We start from the raw sequence: 18,618 nt of genomic DNA, 5'->3' as shown, positions 1-18,618 counted from the left end.
ACCAGCAGGATGATCTTGGGCAAGTCACTTAACCTGTCTAAGTCTCAGTTTCCCTCTACATGCTTGACACATCATAAATGCTCAGTAAAGGTGGTCCACTACTTCCTTATTCATGAGCTCAGCCAGCTATTACAGGGGCTTTGAAGGCAAGATTTCACACCCCTGGGCATCACAAAAGGGACCCCAAAGATCTTCCAGTCGGACAGCTGAGAAGGGAAGGAATGTGCCAGCATCACATGGCATGTCAGGTGCAGAGCTGGAGCTGGGACCCGGGCTTCTGCACCCCAGTCTAACAATTTCACCGCTGCCCGGTGCCTGCTCTCACAGATGAGCCATCCAACTGAGTTCCAGGCAGGTTCTCAGCATGCATTTCTCCCCCAGTCAGTCATCTTCAATCGTGGTTTCCAAAAAAAGTACATGCTAAGAGGCCTCCAGAGGGGCTGAGACTTTGGAGAACTTTAGTGTCTCAAACATGGGGTTTTTGTTTGTCCCTTTTCAGAATTAAGAACACATCCTGAACCCCAGTAGTTCCACGGGCTAAAGATATAAATAGTCTTGACTACAGTAGGGAAATATACACCTTGGCCAGAGAGCCCAGAAGTGCAGACTGAAATAAGATACCATTTTTTTGCTTATAAAATTTGCAAAGATTGCCATTAAAGTGGTAACACTCAGCGCAGGCAAGGGCGCTGTGAGATGGGCACTCTCAGACATCACCGTGGGAGCATAAATTGCTTTCAGGAGGCAACTTAGCAAATTGTATCAAAGCCTTAAAAATCTATCCCCAGAAAATCATCAGAAATGCTGCAAAAGTTTATGCACAAGGCTTTTCATCTCAGAATTATTTCTAATTGTTTTTTAAAAAGAGAAAACAATCTAATTATCCCAAAATTGGGGAATGATTAAATAAACTCTAGGGGGGCCACTCGGGAATATTAAAGAGCTATTTGAAACAATGTTTACAAAAATTTATAATGACATGAGGGAAAATGCTTATACTCTTAATTTTTAGAAATCAGAATACTGAGAGGGGTGTATGGTCAATATAACACAACTGCATTTTAAAAAAAATCTTTGCATTCAACATGACAAGAAGAAAAACACTCTAATGTAGTAACGTTTTCCAAGGATTCTGTAATGAGCACATATTACTTTTATTATTTTGTAAACTTTAGGTATGCGTTAATCATAAGGCGACACTTTTTACTTTCATGCTTATAAAGATGTCATAAGCTGTAGCATCAAAGTTTGCACGGCCAATCTTCTTCCCAATCCGTATTCTCTCTGCCCCCAGCCATGCCAGAGCTGCCCCAGGCTTCCCTGTGCCCACTGTTCTGGATGGAGTTCAAAGGCCACTGCTATAGATTTTTCCCTCTCAATAAGACCTGGGCTGAGGCTGACTTCTACTGCTCTGAGTTCTCCATCGGCAGGAAGTCCGCCAAACTGGCCTCCATCCACAGGTGAGTGGACTCCTCTGTCTTCTGCAGCCCAAACAAGCACCCCCTTTGGAAAGGGGTGTGGAGAATGGTGTGTCCCACTGGCGTTTCTCTTTGGTAATTTCAGCTTTTATTCAGCCCAATTTCTCATTGAAACTGGCCTTGGCAGTAGAGGACAAAGCATTTAGCAAGGGTAGCAAACAGCAGGCTGGAAGGTCCATTTTTATAAGTGCCGATCTTGTGCTGTGCCCTGTTCTGTATCACGGGGGGTTTGACCCTATGATATAACTCACATAATATGTATGTAAAGAACATAACATAGGACATGATAACTGACATTTATTTGCTAAGAGTTTATAAGCATCAAGTTCCCGCAAACCATATTAGGTAAGTATCCTCATTTCACAGATACGGAACCTGAGGCTCCAAGAAGGTAACTTGCTATAAAGTGGTGGAGCTGGGATTTGAACCTGAGCAGTTGGGTTCCATAGCCCACCCACCAAGGCCTCCTTCAGTGTTCCTCCATGCCTCCTAAGCCCCAGCCATGCTCACCATCTCGAAGTCCTCCAAAGTGGTCCAGCCCATTTACGTCTGCATTCTTTGCACATTCTGTTCCCTCCACTGGGAATTCCCGTCCCTATCTTCTCCTCCAGGGAGACACTTCCTTAACCTTCCAGACTCAGCTCTACCATCTTTCCACCGAAGTCACCCCTGACTCGATGGCACCTGACTGCACTCACCACCCACCTCTCCAGGAGCACTTTCTTCATCACTTTAGTGACTTCTTTTCACATCTGTCTTCCTTGCTGATTTGTGGGTTCTTTGAAGCCAGGTGTGATGTGTTCCATTGCCACTAAACTACAAATTTACAATCTTACCTCATTTTTCAAGAACCTCAGAGACTTGAAGTTAGAATGACGGTTGGTTCTTTATGCTTTAGAGTCACTGAGTTTTGTTAAGAGTGGGGAAGGGGTCCTCAATCTTTGTTTCCAAAGAAGCCTTGAATCCTTGCATCAACTCATTCAGCAGATTTATTGAGCACCCACTGCATCCTTGGTGGTGTTGAAGAATATAGTGAGGTAGTCAGGGTCTGACCAGGAAAACAGGAACCACTACAGACATTTAACACAGAGAGAATTTCATGCATACACAAGTGATGGACTCTGAGAACTTAAAGAAGCAGTAGTGTATCTAGAGACTCACTCCAGCAGGAAGCCAACTCCACTCCTAACTGGAGGGCAGGCCAGTCCTATGGGAGCTGGAGCCACAGAAGGCAGGCAGCCCCTGCCAACACCTCCCCAGGCAGAGAGGGAAAGAAATACCCTGGCTTCTCTCTCCCTCCCATCCTTCCCATCAGTGCTTCCCATCACATGGAGGGCAGCTGACATGGAAGCCTGGGAAAGGCGATCTTCGGGGGTCAAATCCCCTGTGCTACAGAGCACAGCACGTGACTGGCACTTATAAAGATGGATAAAATAAGTTCTCAAAAATAACCAACCTATAGAGGAAAATGAAATATATGCAATAAAGAGTAAATTTAAAAGTGATTCCAAATGAAGATTTCCCTTTGGCCAGTCCACAGGAAGGACGGCTCAGCCTGCCTCACGGTGCATGTAATCTACCCCTTGGTTTAATAGGCATTAGAAAGGATTCCAGGCAAATTCAGGGGTTTTCCAACAGCCCCTGACCCAGATCCTGTTCTTTTCTGCCTGAACTTACCTCCTTCCTCTCTTCTCAAGTCCTGACATCCCTCTTTTTCTCTCTTACACTAATGTTTCCCAAATGTTATACCAGCATTTCCCCTCTTATACAGGTAGTTTTCCACTTTGGTATATAATACTTTCCCAAAAACATGTAGAAAAGTTGAATTTGCACAACGCATTCATCTGTTGTAAGTTCATTTCCCATAAAGCTAGACAATATTATAAAATCTCTAATTACATCTTGTCTTTGAGACACAATCCAATTTTCTAATTCTGGCATTTTTTCATGCTTTGTAATTTTGTTCTTTTCCTTCATAATTAAGCACACTATCAACTTATGTTCATGGAGCGTCTGATTAAAGTTTAAGGTTTTCATACTTTCAGCTTACCTAATAATTTCCATCTTTGCTTCAAGTGACAGTTGAATTAAGTTCATTTGATCTCTGCTCCTTACTACTTGCAGTAGCACCTTGGGCCTTTCTATCCCCCAGTTATTTTGACCAGATATGGGGAAAATGCAATAAAATATTGAAATAGTTTCCTGAGTAGGTGCCGCTGAACAAAGATGGCACTAGTGCTAAAATGCCTGGTCATCCCCAGATGACCCCTCACCATGCATCTTCAGCAGTTGATGTAGGACACCCCGAATTGTGCATGAGAGGGGCACTTGGGGATGCCAGTGCCTAGCTGGGTAGGACCAATGGCAAAGACCCATTGGACTGGAGAGCACTTTGTCCCCAGAAATCTACCACTCTGCTATTAGACAGAACACATTGTCTTGGAACATCGGCATTGAATAGAGCCTGGTGATGGTGTGAGATAAGATGTCAAATAGAAAAAAGGCGTCGTGTGGGTCCGTGTTGGTCTCTCTCTTTGGGGAGACCAGCCCATCAGAAATAGAAAACTAAACCAACCAGCCTGCCCTGGGGAGCCTGGAAACTTTGTGCTACAGGTGGGCAAGAATTGGATAGAGGGTGCTCATGGAAGGTTTCCTGGAATAACTGGTCCTGGATCAGGATCTTGAAGGCTTGGGAAGCTTAGGGAATGGGGGCAGCAGATGTTCTAAAGGAAGAAACCTGTGCAATGTTATGTGCATTGATTGAGGGCATTAGAGTCAGTCAGCCCTAGGCTAGTCCCCACTCCATCACTTCCTACATGGGCGACCTCGCCCAAGTCCCATAAACTCTCTGAGCCAGAGTCCTCAGCGGGGAAAGAGAAGTAGTCACACTGACTTTAAGGTTGAGGGGTTTTAGAGGAGATAAAAATGGATCTGAAGTTCTTACACAAGTGCTTGGGTAACTCAGTGCTCCATGGTGGGAGCTGTTATTATTTTTATTAATTATAATTATGGGTGTCTCAAGAGGTCAGTGCTTACTTAGCATGAGCACGTCAGATCATCTTTCTGAGGGCAAGTAAGCCTTGACTCACCCGCCTTCTTTCCTTTCCATTGCCTCTAATAATATCTGTCTTAGTCCATTTAGGCTGCTATAAAAAAATATCACAGACTGGGTGGCTGATAGACAATAGAAATCTATTTCTCACCGTTCTAGAGGCTGGAGTCCAAGATCAGGGCTCCATCATGGTCAGGTTCTGGTGAGGGCTCACTCCCTGGTTTGCAGATGGTCATCTTCATGCTGTGTCCTCACATGGCAGAAGGGGCAAGGGATCTCTCTGGGGCCTCTTTTCTAAGGGCACTAGTCCCATTCACAGGGCTCCACTTTCATGAACTAATCACCCCCAAGGGCCCCACCTCCTAACACCATCACATTAGGGGTTAGGGTTTCAACATATGAATTGTGGGGCAGGGGACTAACATTCAGTTCATAACAATATTTGTTTAGCAATCCCCAGCATGTGACTGCCTAGAGCACTGTGTTGAGAAGGATTCTGAGAGCCAGAATTCTGAGTGCTTCTGGGATGGACTAAGAATGTCTTCCACAAACACAAAATTAAGGAGAGTAGATATGTGTGCTTTGACTTGCCACCAACGCCTCAAGCAAAAGGAAATCTATTGGTGGGTGTTCTAGACAAGGTGGCAGCCTGTAGAGAGCGGTCATTTAGAACAGCAGCCTCCAACCTTTTTGGCACCAGGGACCAGTTTCGTGGAAGACAGTTTTTCCATGGACCAGGGCAGGGGTTGCGGGGGTGATGGTTCAGGCGGTAATGCGGGCGATGGGGAGCAATGGGGGGCGGCAGATGAAGCTTTGCTCGCTGGCCCGCCGCTCACCTCCTGCTGTGCGGCCCGGTTCCTAACAGGCAGCGGACTGCTACTGGCCCACGGCCCGGGGGTTGGAGACCCCTGATTTAGAAGACGCCAATGGGAGCAGATATACACCGTTGTAACGTAAAGGGTACCTCAACATAGTCCTGTTTTGAAGTGAGTTATTCGTTAGGTGTTTGTTAGGGCTGGGGCTGATTATTATTACTTTGTAATGATTTCTTCAACACACCAATGTTCACCTTTTAGTGTCATGTGGAAGCCAAAAATGTGGAATCCCTTGTCCAGTGGGATCTGTCCCTCTGGGTCTGTGAACTGTGCCTGTTATTTGTTCGTTTTCTGTCACATCCCATGCCCACCCTTCTCATCCCTGCAAATGACGTTTCCCAGGCTCATGGATATTGGGGCACTAGGCGAGCGGTTACCTCGGCCCCCCTCCAGGGCCTCCAATGCAGCAGCTCCAAGTATCATGTCCACACACAGCTACAACCCCAGGAAGGAAGGCAGTGGTGGAAACTGGGGCCTTTTCCACACACCACTCTCCATTTATAGGGGAGGAGAATATTTCCAAGACGTCCTCCGCCAATTCCCCCATACATCTAATTGGCTGAGCTTGGTCAGATGGCCAACGTTAGCTGCAAAGGAGGCTGAGAAAGTGAAATCTGGCCTTCCTAAATTTGATTGTAGGCAACGGGCAAAAGGATTAGGAATGACTGTGAGGTAGGTAACCTGTAGCGTCTGCCGCTGTGCCTGTTTGATGCGAGGATGAAATGAGTTCATGTATATAAAACATTCGGCATAGTACCTGGCATGAAATCAGTGCTCAAGAAACATTTTAATGACCTGAAGAAAAAAATCTGTGTTCCTATCTATCTATCTGTCTATCTATCCATTCATCCATCCCTATTTCTCTGTTGTTTTTGGCAGCAGACTGCCTCCAGGGTCCTCCATCAATTTCTTTTGTTGGGTGAATTACTTTATAAGCTCTTTGAAATAGGAGGTGAAAATCCCCCAAGAAGACACCAATGCCTTCTGCTATGGTTTGAATGTTTGTGTGCCCCCAAGATTCATATGTTGAAATCCTAATGCCCAATGTGATGGTATTAGGAGATGGGGCCTTGGGGAAATGCTTAAGTTCTGAGGGTGAAGCCCTGATCAATAAGGTTAGTGCCCTTATAAAAGAGGCCCCACAGAGCTCCCCTGCCCCCTTCTGCCATGTGAGGGCACGGCATGAAGTCTGCACCCAGAAGGGGCCCTCACCTGACCATGCTGGCACCCTGATCTTTCATTTCCCAGCCTCCAGAACTGTGAGAAATAAATTCCTGTAGTTCATAAGCCACCCAGTATGTGGTATTTTGTTGTAGCAGCCTGAATGGCCTAAGATACCTGCTGAAGAGGGTGGATTGATAATTGCAGGATTTGGTTTTGCTGAGTTGGCTCTGCAGGTTCAAACCTCGAGCTGAATTTTCCAGCAAAACAGAAGATTTTGAAGATGTTCTGTGAGGAAGGATTAGGAGAGAGGAGGCTATGTAAGGACTGGCGCCGTAAGGGGGGCTTTTGAGAAAGAGCAAAAACACCCAGTGGAGATTTTCGTTATTTGATGTGTACAATGCAAAGTCAGCTCCTTTCTTTGTCTCTTCAATATAATCCACCTTGTTTGCTAGTGTTTTTACATTTCTAGGATGAGTAACAGTGCTGAGTCCTGCTTTTGGACCAAATCCAGAGATGCCCCTGAGAGGACAGCCCATATGGGTGCCTTAGTTAAAAAAGGAAAAGGAGAAAGCAGGACTGCATCACATCCTCTGTTTACTTTGGTCTGGGAGGGCTAACAAGGACTTCTGTCCATTTTCAACTCAATCCTATGGCAAGAGGCAATGAGTAACAGGCTACCGGCTTTCTTACCTTCGCAGCTGGGAGGAGAATGTCTTTGTGTATGACCTCGTGAACAGCTGCGTTCCTGGGATCCCAGCTGACATCTGGACAGGGCTTCACGATCACAGGCAGGTGAGGAAGTGCTGACCATCAAGCCCTTTTGGAAGTTCCAGCCAAGATTCCATTTTGACTTAACCAGCCTTTCACGTGGAACCTGTGTGCCAGGTCACTGCTGTGTGCCCAGCACACAGAGAGATCAGACACGATGATGCCCCAGTTAGAATATGATAATCGTTGTGAAAGAGGGTATTATGGGAACATATTGGATGGCCAGGGATGGCCTCTGTTTAGGTTTGGGTTCTCCAAAAAACAGACACAAAAACGTGATTGGATGGGTAAGAGGCTTTTGAGGGAAGACATTTGCGAAGGAAAAAAGAGGGGAGGGTTGAAGAGGCAGGGAAGACCTTCAGGCCATGATGTGGGTCTGAGCCCTGTGAAAGAAGAGGGGGAGGGAATGGCTGAGTGGGGAGAGCCTTAGATCACAGCTCACCCTGGAAATTCTTGGCTAAGCCAGTGGGGTGTCCCCAGGCAAAGGATGCCCATTCCAGGAGTCCCACATTGGGCAGGAGCAAGCCAGCACTAGTACCCCTGACATGCTAAGTCACTAACTGGGAACAACCTGGAGGAAGCACTGTCTCACTGTGAATGCAGTGCTGGGTCCAAGGGGCTTTCAGTCAGCCACGCTCCCTCAGCTGGTCCTCCTGAAGGAGCTCTGAGCAGTGCACGTCTACAGCTGCCACAGCCTCCCTGGGTAAGAGATATTTAAGCTAACGTCTAGTGGATAAATAGGAATCAGCCAGAGGAAGAGCATTCCAGGTAGAGGAGGGCACAGCATGGGCAAAGGTCCTGAGGTGGGAGAGATCACGGCACACTCAAGGACATTAAAGACTAGTGTGTCTGGGATGCAGAACGGCGCAGGGGTGAGTGGAATAACGGTGGAGAATAAGGCCCAAGAGGCTGGCTTGGGCCAGATCGCATACCTGGCAATATCACGGCACACTCCACCTGGAGATTTGGTCTCCACGCTTTCCGTGGACAAGTCGTATCCTGAGCATCTCTCCTGCATGTATGCCTCCAGCCCTGCCTCAGATAGGGTTCCAGTTCCAGCTCCTGTTCTGCCACTTACTGGATAGTAGGTGACTTTGGGACTTTTTTTTTTTTTTTTTTTTTTTTTGCATCTGTGAGCTTCAGTTTCCTCAGCTGTAAAATGGGATGACAATAATAGTGCCTGGTTGTAAAAAGTAAATGGGCCAAGGTGTGTAAAGGACTTAGCCTGTGCTCGGCACACTGTGAGAGCTCATTAAGGGTGGTCGAAGTTGCTATCAAAGTAGCAGAAGTGGGACTTCCCTGGTGGTCCAGTGGCTAAGACTCCGCGCTCCCAATGCAGGGGGCCTGGGTTTCGATCCCTGGTCAGGGAACTAGATCCCGCATGTATGGTACAACTAAAAGCCTGCATGCCACAGCTAAAAGATTCTGCATGCCACAACTAAAGATCCTGCATGCCGCAATGAAGATCCCGCGTGCCACAACTAAGACCTGGTGCAGCCAAATAAACAAATATTAAAAAAAAAAAAAAGTAGCAGAAGTATCAATAGTGGCCAGACTCAGTATAGATATTTTAAAAAATCAATAGAATTGGGCTTCCCTGGTGGCGCAGTGGTTGAGACTCTGCCTGCCGATGCAGGGGACGCGGGTTCGAGCCCTGGTCTGGGAGAAGCCCACATGCCGCGGAGCAACTAGGCCCGTGAGCCACAACTGCTGAGCCTGCGCGTCTGGAGCCTGTGCTCCGCAACAAGAGAGGCCGCGATAGTGAGAGGCCCGCGCAACACGATGAAGAGTGGCCCCTGCTTGCCACAACTAGAGAAAGCCCTCGCACAGAAACGAAGACCCAACACAGCCAAAAATAAATGAATAAATAAAAAAATAATAAAAATAAAGGAATTCCTTTAAAAAAAATAAAAATAAAAAAATAAAAATAAAAAATAAAAAATCAATAGAATTCATCTGGCAAAAACTTGTATAGAAGTCGTAACATTAAAAAAACCAAAATGTCCCATTATAATAGTAACTTTAAAATTGGCTTATGAATATACTTAGAGTTAAGGAACTTGTATAACAAGACCTAAGAATAATAATAACAAATGATACAGTAAAAGGACTTGTTTTTATATTTTTCTTTTCAAGCCTAGGCACCACGTGCCAGGCACTAGCTAAGTCTCTTAATGCTTTTAATTCATTCAATTCTCTCAATAATTCTCTGAGGGAAATATTAGCTCTATTTTATAGCTGTGGAAACTGAGGCTCAGAGAAGTTAAGTAACTTGTCCAGATTGCAGAGCTAGGAAGTGGGTGGAGCTGGAATCCTAGGCTCTAGTCTCTCTCCCAGAAGGAGCATGCAGTTTCCATTATATGACATGGCCTCCAAAATCATCAGTGCTTTGGGAGACACTTCTCTAAAAACTTGAATAAATGGAGAAATGACTTTTGTTCCAGGACATTGCAAAGAAGTAGTTCTTTCCATAGTTAATTTGCACATTTATTGCAACACCAGTCAAATTCCCAGCAGGACTTTTCTTGTAATTGGGCAGACTAGTTCCACAGGAGGCAAGAAAAATACACACTATTTGGACAGAAAGAAAAGAGATGAAGCGTGACTCCCACCCACTGGCAAAAAAAAAATTTTTTTTTTAATATGGTAGTTAGGGTCTTGAGTACTAGAGTCAGATAGACCCGGGTTTGAATCCTAGCACTAATGCTTTATTAACTGTGAATTTGGGTAGACTAATCTGAGTCTCAGTTTTCTCATCTGTAAAATGGAGATGACAACGCCTGCTTTGCAGGATGGTGAGGATAAAATGAGTAAAGCACACCTGGCATGGTACATAATAAGCCCTCAACAAACGGCAGCTAGTAATATTACCAGCCAGAGCCAGAACCAAACTCAAGTTTGGCTGCTCGTTGCTCAGAAGACAATGTTCGAGAGACAGGGTTGGTAGAACAAGAAAGATGCTTTATTCCAGAAGCCGGCAACCTGGGGAGATGACGGACTAGCATCCCCAAAACCGTCTCCCAGTTGCTGGTTAGGAGACAAAGGTTTTAAAGGGGAGTTTCAGGGGTGCACAGGCAGGGGGGCTATGAGCAGAACAGCACAGCCAGCTCCAACAATCACCTTGAAACTGGTCATGCGGTGGTCGGATCAGCACCATCTTGATTGTTTTAAGCATAATCTTCAACTCCAGGGTCAGTTTGTTCTCACTTCCTTGAGGCCAGTTCTTGGCACTGAGCTAGCCATAGACTCAGCGCTGCTCGAGATGGAGCAGCTTATGTCATGGCTGCAGTCTGGTCATCATGCAGTTAGCTTTTTCCCTCTGGTGGCAGTCATAATATCTGCAAAACAACTCACGAATGTGCATAGGACACTGTGATCTATATCTTTCAGGAAGGAACTAAAGATTCTGTGACTCTATTGTCCTAATCATTAACTGTTTGAGCCTGCTTTTTTGTGACTCAGGGAGGGGCTGGGAGACTATAGCTTTTCTGCAAACAAGAGGCAGGGGACATGGAGGGGCTTTTGTACCTGGGAGGGCCCTGTAGGGTCCTGCTCAGTTTCAGTAATGGTGGTTAATAATAGTATATCAGATAAAAGTGAGGGCTTCTGCACTGTTAGATATGGAGGTATTAGAATGTTACCCCAAGCTGGAGCTGGCTCAAATGCCTGATCTTTCTCTCCTTGGCTTGCTTCCTTTCCTCTGGGTGCAACCCCCCAGGAAGGGCAGTTTGAATGGACAGACGGCTCATCCTATGACTATAGCTACTGGGATGGGAGCCAGCCGGACGATGGCATCCATGCGGACCCAGAAGAGGAGGATTGCGTGCAAATATGGTACCGACCCACCAGCGGTGGGTGCCCTTGAGACCAGGGCTCTTGCAGGGGTGCTGGGGAGGTGCCAGGGATAGCCAGGAAACTGTGAATTATTCAACACCTTGGAGAGTGACCAGAGGTCACTGGGGGGTGGGGGGGGTGTTAGGGGCGTGGCAGTTCCCTATGGCGGATGCATTTTAAACAATGTTTAATGGTGCGTTGTTGACATGCAAACTGTGATTTGGATGGAAAGGCATTAGAGATAGAAGCATGAAAAAAAGAAAGAAACTTGTATAGAGACCAGAGGACGGTGCTTTTATGTCATCTCCCCAATGCACCAGAGGCGGCTCGTGCTCCTGGACATTAGAACGAAGGGATGCCTGGAGGAGTGCCCAGGTGTAGTAGGGAAAAGAGCACCCAGACGGGTTCAAGTACTGGCCCTGTTGCTTTCCAGTTCTGTGTCCTTGCAGGCAATTACTTATTCTCCCTGAGATTCCCTTTTCTCTTCTGCAAAATGGATTTAATAATCGTTGCTACCCCCAGGGCTGTTCTGAGCATTGAAGGAGATATAGTTGATACAGCACAGTGGTAGGAGCATGGACTCTGGAGTTGAATGTCCTTGTCTGAACCCCAGCTCAACCACTTATGAATTGTGTGGCCCAAAGTAAGTGCCTTAACCTCTTGGTGCCTCAGATTCTTCATCTGCAAAATGGGGCTAATGACACAACTCGCAGGGTTGATGTGAAGGAAAAAGAAGATAAGAGACACAAAGTGACTGCAATGGTTTGCACGTGGTATCAGCAAGCACCACCATCATCGTGAACGACAACGTCACTGCTCACACCAACCTTAAGAAGTAAAAACTATTAATATTTCCATTTTGCAGATGAAGAAATCAAGACTCAGAGAAGTTAAGTGACTTATTCAAGTTTGTCCAGCAAGCAGATATGGAGCTGGGTTTCAAACCTTTATCTACTCCAGATCCAAGTGCTGAACTGCTGCCACTCCTACTTCGCTCCTTTTTCTTTTTCTGATTAGGGGAGGGAGGCGTGGAACAGTGACTTCCTATCCTGGGAGCCGGAGCTGGGCCAAGCCTCTGGGTGAGGCTTGTCCTGCTCCTCCACAGTGGCAAGTCAACACTAGCCTTATGAGAGAGTAAGGCTGGACAGCAGCCTCATTAAGCATCAGCAAGAAAGGAATGCCAGTGTAGACACCAGGCCTACGGGAGAGGACTTTTACTCTGGTGGGATGGCGGGGTTACTTTTACTGTGGTGGATGGACCTTCACGCAGAGTCTCTGCTTTTTCCCATCACAGCTCTGAGGTCATGGAACGATAACACCTGCAGCCGAAAGTTCCCCTTTGTCTGCAAGATCGCAGCTCTGACCATTCACTGATCCAGTCTCGCCCTCTCAGAGCAAGCCCAACTCCAGCATCGACTTGTAGATGTACCTAATGTAAAGTCGACACTCAATAAATGTAAAACACACAGAGGAGACAAATCTCCCAGACAGAGATTTTATACAAGCAAATCTTAAGATACAGAGTGATCACTTGGTGACGAGTGACAGGAAAACCAACTCAGCTGGCTTGATAAATAAAGGATGGTGGATTTATTGGTCCAAGTAATAAAAGTCCAGGGGTTGTTCTAGATTCAGAGTTGAATCTCACTGGCCTGGCTCAAAGCACATGCCCATTCTTGAAGCAATCTCTTTGGCATATGCTGGTCGGCTAGACCCTGCTTAGATGCACATGGCTGGGCAGGAGGGGTGGGGTCAACATCACCTGAACCACATGGGCCCAAGGAGGAAGGTGGTTCCCCAAGGAAAAGGAAAATATCACCAAACTCATACATTGCTGGTGGGAATGTAGAATGGTAAAGCCATTCCGGAAAACGGTTTGGCACTTGCTCAAAAAGTTAAACACAGAAATACCATATGGTCCTAGCAATTCCAATTCTGGGTATATACCCAAGAGAACTGAAAACACGTATTCAAATATGAATGGTCATAGTAGCATTACTCATAATGGCCCCCAAAGTGGAAACATCTTTGGGGGCACCACCCAGATGACCCCATCCCATTGTCAGGATCCCAACCAAGGCCTTGACGGTAGCATAACACGCTGCCTTGGTTGAGAGCTCAACTCCCTTTGAAGTTTGGACACTCTGAGTCCCAGGCTTGATCTGCCTCCTGCCGCAAGAGATGAGAACTTCTTTGTCTGCAACCAAAGAGACTCTTTGGCTTTCACGCTTGGAGCAAGAACCTGTTACTTGTCTTCGGCTTATTTTATTATTATTATTATTATTATTACTATATATATATATATATATTTTTTTTTTTTTGGCTGCGTTGGGTCTTTGTTGCTGCGCACGGGCTTTCTCTAGTTGCGGTGAGCAGGGGCTACTCTTCGTTGCAGTGCACAGGCTTCTCACTGCGGTGGCTTCTCTTGTTGTGGAGCACGGGCTCTAGGCGCACAGGCTTCAGTAGTTGTGGCTCACGGGCTCTAGAGCGCAGGCTCAGTAGTTATGGCGCACGGACTTTAGTTGCTCCACGGCATGTGGGATGTTCCTGGACCAGGGATTGAACCCGTGTCCCCTGCGTTAGCAGGCGGATCCTTAACCACTGCGCCAGCAGGGAAGACCCTCGGCTGTTTATTGTCTTTCTGTAGAACATCAAAGTCTTAGCAGTAGCCACAATCTAGTTATGCTCATAGGTACTCTTCTCTGTTCGTCAGCTGCCTGATACCTCGCTCCTACTAGTGCAGCCCCTCCCCGTTCACCCTCCCAGTTCACTCCATGGAAGTCTGAACAGTTGAACACCACCTCGTGCCAGGGGCTGTCTGTTCCACACACCACCACTGATCGCCAGCTTGGAGGTAAGCGATCCAGCTTCTAAACCCCATCTTGTCACTTGCTTCCTCGACTGCTCCCGACTGGGTTCTCTGGAAGCAGTTGCTGGGACAGGGTTTGAAGTAGAAGATGTTTATTAGGGATAAGTACCTGTGAAGGGAAGGCAGAGGAAGAAGCGGAATTGAGATGCAGCCTGACAAATTATTGGTCCACCTGGCAGGGAGATCTGGGGCAAATAGAGGCGATCAGAGTGGACCACATAGGACTGAAATGGCCAGGCCTTTAGCCGCGTACTCCACTCAGTCACCGATGTGGGCTTCCCCGGAAAGGAGTTGACTTTTCTTTCTCTTTTTCTTTTTTGGCTGTGTTGGGTCTTCGTTGCTACATGGGCTTTCTCTAGTTGTGGCGAGCAGGGTCTATTTGTTGCCGTGCACGGGCTTCTCACTGCAGTGGCTTCTCTTGCTGCAGAGCACGGGCTCTAGGCGCGCAGGCTCAGTAGTTGCGGCACTCGGGCCTAGAACGTGTGGGCTTCAGTAGTTGTGGCTCATGGGCTCAGTAGTTGAGCTGGCTTCAGTAGTTGCAGCATGCAGGCTCAGTAGTTGTGGCTCGCGGGCTTAGTTGCTTTGCAGCATGTGGGAATCTTCCCGGACCAGCGCTCGAACCCGTGTCCCCTGCACTGGCAGGCAGATTCTTAACCACTGCGCCACCAGGGAAGTCCCAAGGAGTTGACTTTGATTAAGGCAGCTCTCTGCAGCTGAGGCTGACCCTGTAGGAGCTGACAGCTGGAAGCCCCTCTGCCCCCTTCCTTGAAGGTGGGGATCTGGGTGGTACATCTCAGTGTTACCACATCTGGAATCAGAAAGACATGGGGTTCAGGCTTCCCTGATGGTGCAGTGGTTAAGAATCCGCCTGCCAATGCAGGGACACGGGTTCAAGCCCTGGTCCAGGAAGATCCCACATGCCGCGGAGCAACTAAGCCCATGCGCCACAACTACTGAGCCTGTGCTCTAGAGCCCGCGAGCCACAACTACTGAAGCCCATGTGCCTAGAGACCATGCTCCACAACAAAGAGAAGCCACCGCAATGAGAAGCCCGTGCACCGCAACAAAGAGTAGCCCCCACTTGTCGCAACTAGAGAAAGCCCGCACATAGCAATGAAGACCCAACACAGCCAAAAATAAAAATTAAAAAAAAAAAAGACATGGGTTCACAATTAAAAAATGGGCAGAAGACCTAAATAGACATTTCTCCAAAGAAGACATACAGATGGCCAAGACGCACATGAAAAGATGCTCAACAGTGCTAATTATCAGAGAAATGCAATCAAAATCACAATGAGGTACCACCTCACACCGATCAGAATGGCCATCATTAAAAAGTCTACAAATAATAAATGCTGGAGAGGGTGTGGAGAAAAGGGAACCCTCCTGCACTGTTGGTGGGAATGTAAATTGGTGCAGCCATTATGGAAAACAGTATGGAGGTTCCTTAAAAAACTAAAAATAGAGCTGCCATATGATCCAGCAATCCCACTCTTGGGCATATATCTGGACAAACTATAATTCAAAAACATACATGCACCCCAATGTTCATAGCAGCATAATTTACAATAGTCAACACATGGAAACAATCTAAATGTCCATGGATAGATGAATGGATAAGAAGATGTGCCATATATATATATGCCATATATACATATATATATGTACATATATACATACACAATGGAATACTACTCAACCATAAAAGGCAATGAAATAATGTCATTTGCAGCAACATGGATGGACCTAGAGATTATCACACTAAGTGAAGTAAGTCAGAAAGAGAAAGATAAATATCATATGATATCACTTATATGTGGAATCTAAACTATTATACAAATGAACTTATTTACAAAACAGAAACAGACTCATAGACATAGAAGAAACAAACTTATGGCTACCAAAAGGGAAAGGTCGGGGGAAGGATAAATTAGGAGTTTGGGATTAGCAGATACAAACTACTATGTATAAAATAGATAAACAACAAGGTCCTACTGTATAGCACAGGGAACTATATTCAATATCCTGTAATAAACCACAATGGAAAGGAATATGAAAAAGAATATATATATTCATATATATATCTGAATCACTTTGCTGTACACCAGAAACTAACACAACATTGTAAATCAACTACACTTCATTAAAAAACTTTTTTCAGAAAGACATTGGGGGGACTTCCCTGGTGGTCCAGTGGTAAAGAATCTGCCTTACAATGCAGGGGACGCAGGTTCGATCCCAGGTCAGGGAACTAAGATCCCACATGCCATGGGGCAACTAAGCCCACGCGCCACAACTACTGAGCTCACATGCCTCAACTAGAGAGCCTGCGTGCTGCAAACTACAGAGCCCACACGCTCTAGAGCCTGCGCACCACAACTGGAGAAGAGAAAAACCCACAGGCCACAACTAGAGAGCAGGCCACGCGCCACAACGAAAGATCCCACATGCCTCAACGAAGATCCTGGGTGCACAACTAAGACCCGACACAGCCAAAAATAAATAAATCAAATAAATAAATAAATAATAAATCTTAAAAAAAAAAGAAAGACATTGGTTCAGATCTCACCATTGCCACTTACCATGTGATCTCATGGAAGTGGTTTAACCTCTCTGAGTTTCAGTTTTCTCCTTTGTAAAATGGAGACACAATCCCTTCCAGCTCTAACTGATTTATCAGGCAGCTTTGGGAAATGAAGAGCTCTGCATAGGTGACGTTTCCAGAAAACTAAAACTCATTCCTCAAGCATCACAGCTATCTCTACTTTTTCCACTTTGGATAGAAATCTTTCTAAACCATGTTATACATTTTCCTGCTTCCTTAAACAGAAGATACTCAAGGGGATTAGTCTTTTCTTGATGACTCAGGGTCATGTGGGCTGCATCAACTTCAGGTATTTTTGTCTCCTGTTATCATATCTGGGTGTCACTGTGCCAGTCTCTGACAGCCCACAGAATCCCCCATCTTTTCTAGGTTGTTGCTGCTGAGATGCTGTGGGCTGGGAAGCCAGGCAACCAAGCCTGAGAATAACTTGAGGGAGGAGAGAGAGAGAGAGAGAGAACTTGCCTTAGACTGCAGGACAGTCTAGGACGCCTCCGCGTTCTCTCCTTCACTGGGAGTCAGACTTGCATCCAAGTCTGATGACTTTACCAGCCTTCCCTGGCTCCCTTCCTGTTTTCTTTCACACAGGCATTTCCTCTAATAAAATCTTTGCATATAATTAATTTATCTTGGCACCTGCTTCTCAAAGGACCCAGATTAATACATACAGTATATTCAGATGGCCCTCCCAAAAGTCTGCCCTAATTTACACTCCACCTGCAGTGTACGAGAGCCCTTCTTCACCTGCACTTTTGCCAACACATTGGTCCCACCTTCAAATTGAACCTCCAATGAGCAGGTGGACACTCCTTCCACTCCCTTGGCAGCCCTCAGGGGTATTCTGTCGGCAAATGCATCATTGAGACTGATTTAATTGCTGGTGACAGAAAATCCAACCCAAACTGCCTTAAACACAAAAGGGCTTTTATTTACTCATAGACTTGAAAAGTCCAGAGGTATCTACCTTCAGGCTCAGCTTGATCCAGGAGTTTAAGTGATATCGCCAAAGCCATTTGTGTCCATGCTCTGCCTCCATGCTGTTGGCTTGATCCTGAAGCTCCAGTCTCTCCTCTTAGGGAAGCAAAAATGGCCAGTGTAATTCTAAATCTTACACCCTTCAAGAGAATGAGGGGCCTTTCTTTCCCAGAAGCCCTTGCAGTCACCTCCTCTTGTCTCACTGGCTGTACCAGGTTACTTGGCCAACTTTTAACCAATCACTCTGGCCAGAAGACGAGCCTGATTGCTTTAGCCAATCAGCCTCCGTGCAATCAAGGCTGAGAGCTGGGGAGAGATGGCTTCCCAAAAGGAATTGGAGGTGCTATTTTATCAAAAGAGAGCTAATGTTGAAAGCCATGTTGAAAACAAAACAAAATATCTCTATTACAAGAAGGCAATGAGGAGCCAACTTTAAATTTCAAACTGGGGCTGGGGGGAGGGTTGAAAACATGGAAGACTAACTGCAGCCTCAGGAGAGTCTTCTTAGAGAAGGGCAGAACCGCATCTTGCCCCCATCCAGAGTCCTTGGAAGGAATATTTTTCTCCTGTTCTCAGTTAATAAGTAGGGTCTTCTCTGTAGAGCTGCAAAAGAGAATCAGGAGATGTATCAGCTGTCAAAATAAACACATGAGGCATAGTTAAGTGGTTTGCCCAATTTGAGAGATAATCATAATAATAATAAAATTTTTTTTAAAAACCAGAGAAGTCAGCCTGCTCTTATTTGGAAGCAAATTTCAGAGCCAACAGCCCAGCATCCATCTTTTTAAGGAGGCTCTGACCAGCTGGGGAGTTCTCTTAAGGAAGCCGTATCTTCCCTACCCTGATCCTCGTAAATATGCCATGTGAACAGAAGATTCCAGGGCTTTCCTTTGCAAGCCAGGCTTGGGCACACAGCACTTCCTCCTAACAGCTCCTGAGTGTCAGGGACCTTAGCCACGGAAGCTCATTTATTTCTTTCAACAACCTCCCCGCAGGGGCTC

General features: G+C 46.2%; 1 protein-coding gene across 5 annotated transcripts in view; it reads left to right on the top strand.

Annotated features, from left to right (window-relative positions):
- The window catches only part of CLEC19A (C-type lectin domain containing 19A), a 28,921-nt gene extending 10,596 nt beyond the window's left edge, over positions 1-18,325 (top strand). For 3 of the 5 annotated variants that reach the window (XM_082360206.1, XM_082360208.1, XM_082360209.1), the window contains 4 exons: positions 1,295-1,460; positions 7,268-7,361; positions 11,056-11,188; positions 12,466-18,325. In XM_082360206.1, coding sequence (XP_082216332.1) covers positions 1,295-1,460; positions 7,268-7,361; positions 11,056-11,188; positions 12,466-12,545 — 473 coding nt within the window. In that variant the 3' untranslated portion in view covers positions 12,546-18,325. The other 2 variants (XM_082360207.1, XM_082360210.1) reach the window with 2 other exon arrangements.
- Positions 18,326-18,618: the final 293 nt, after the last annotated feature.

This window comes from Balaenoptera borealis, assembly GCF_965194805.1.
Source record: "Balaenoptera borealis genome assembly, chromosome: 16".
Taxonomy (NCBI): Eukaryota; Metazoa; Chordata; class Mammalia; order Artiodactyla; family Balaenopteridae; genus Balaenoptera; species Balaenoptera borealis.
This window is presented reverse-complemented; position numbering and strand designations above follow the sequence as displayed.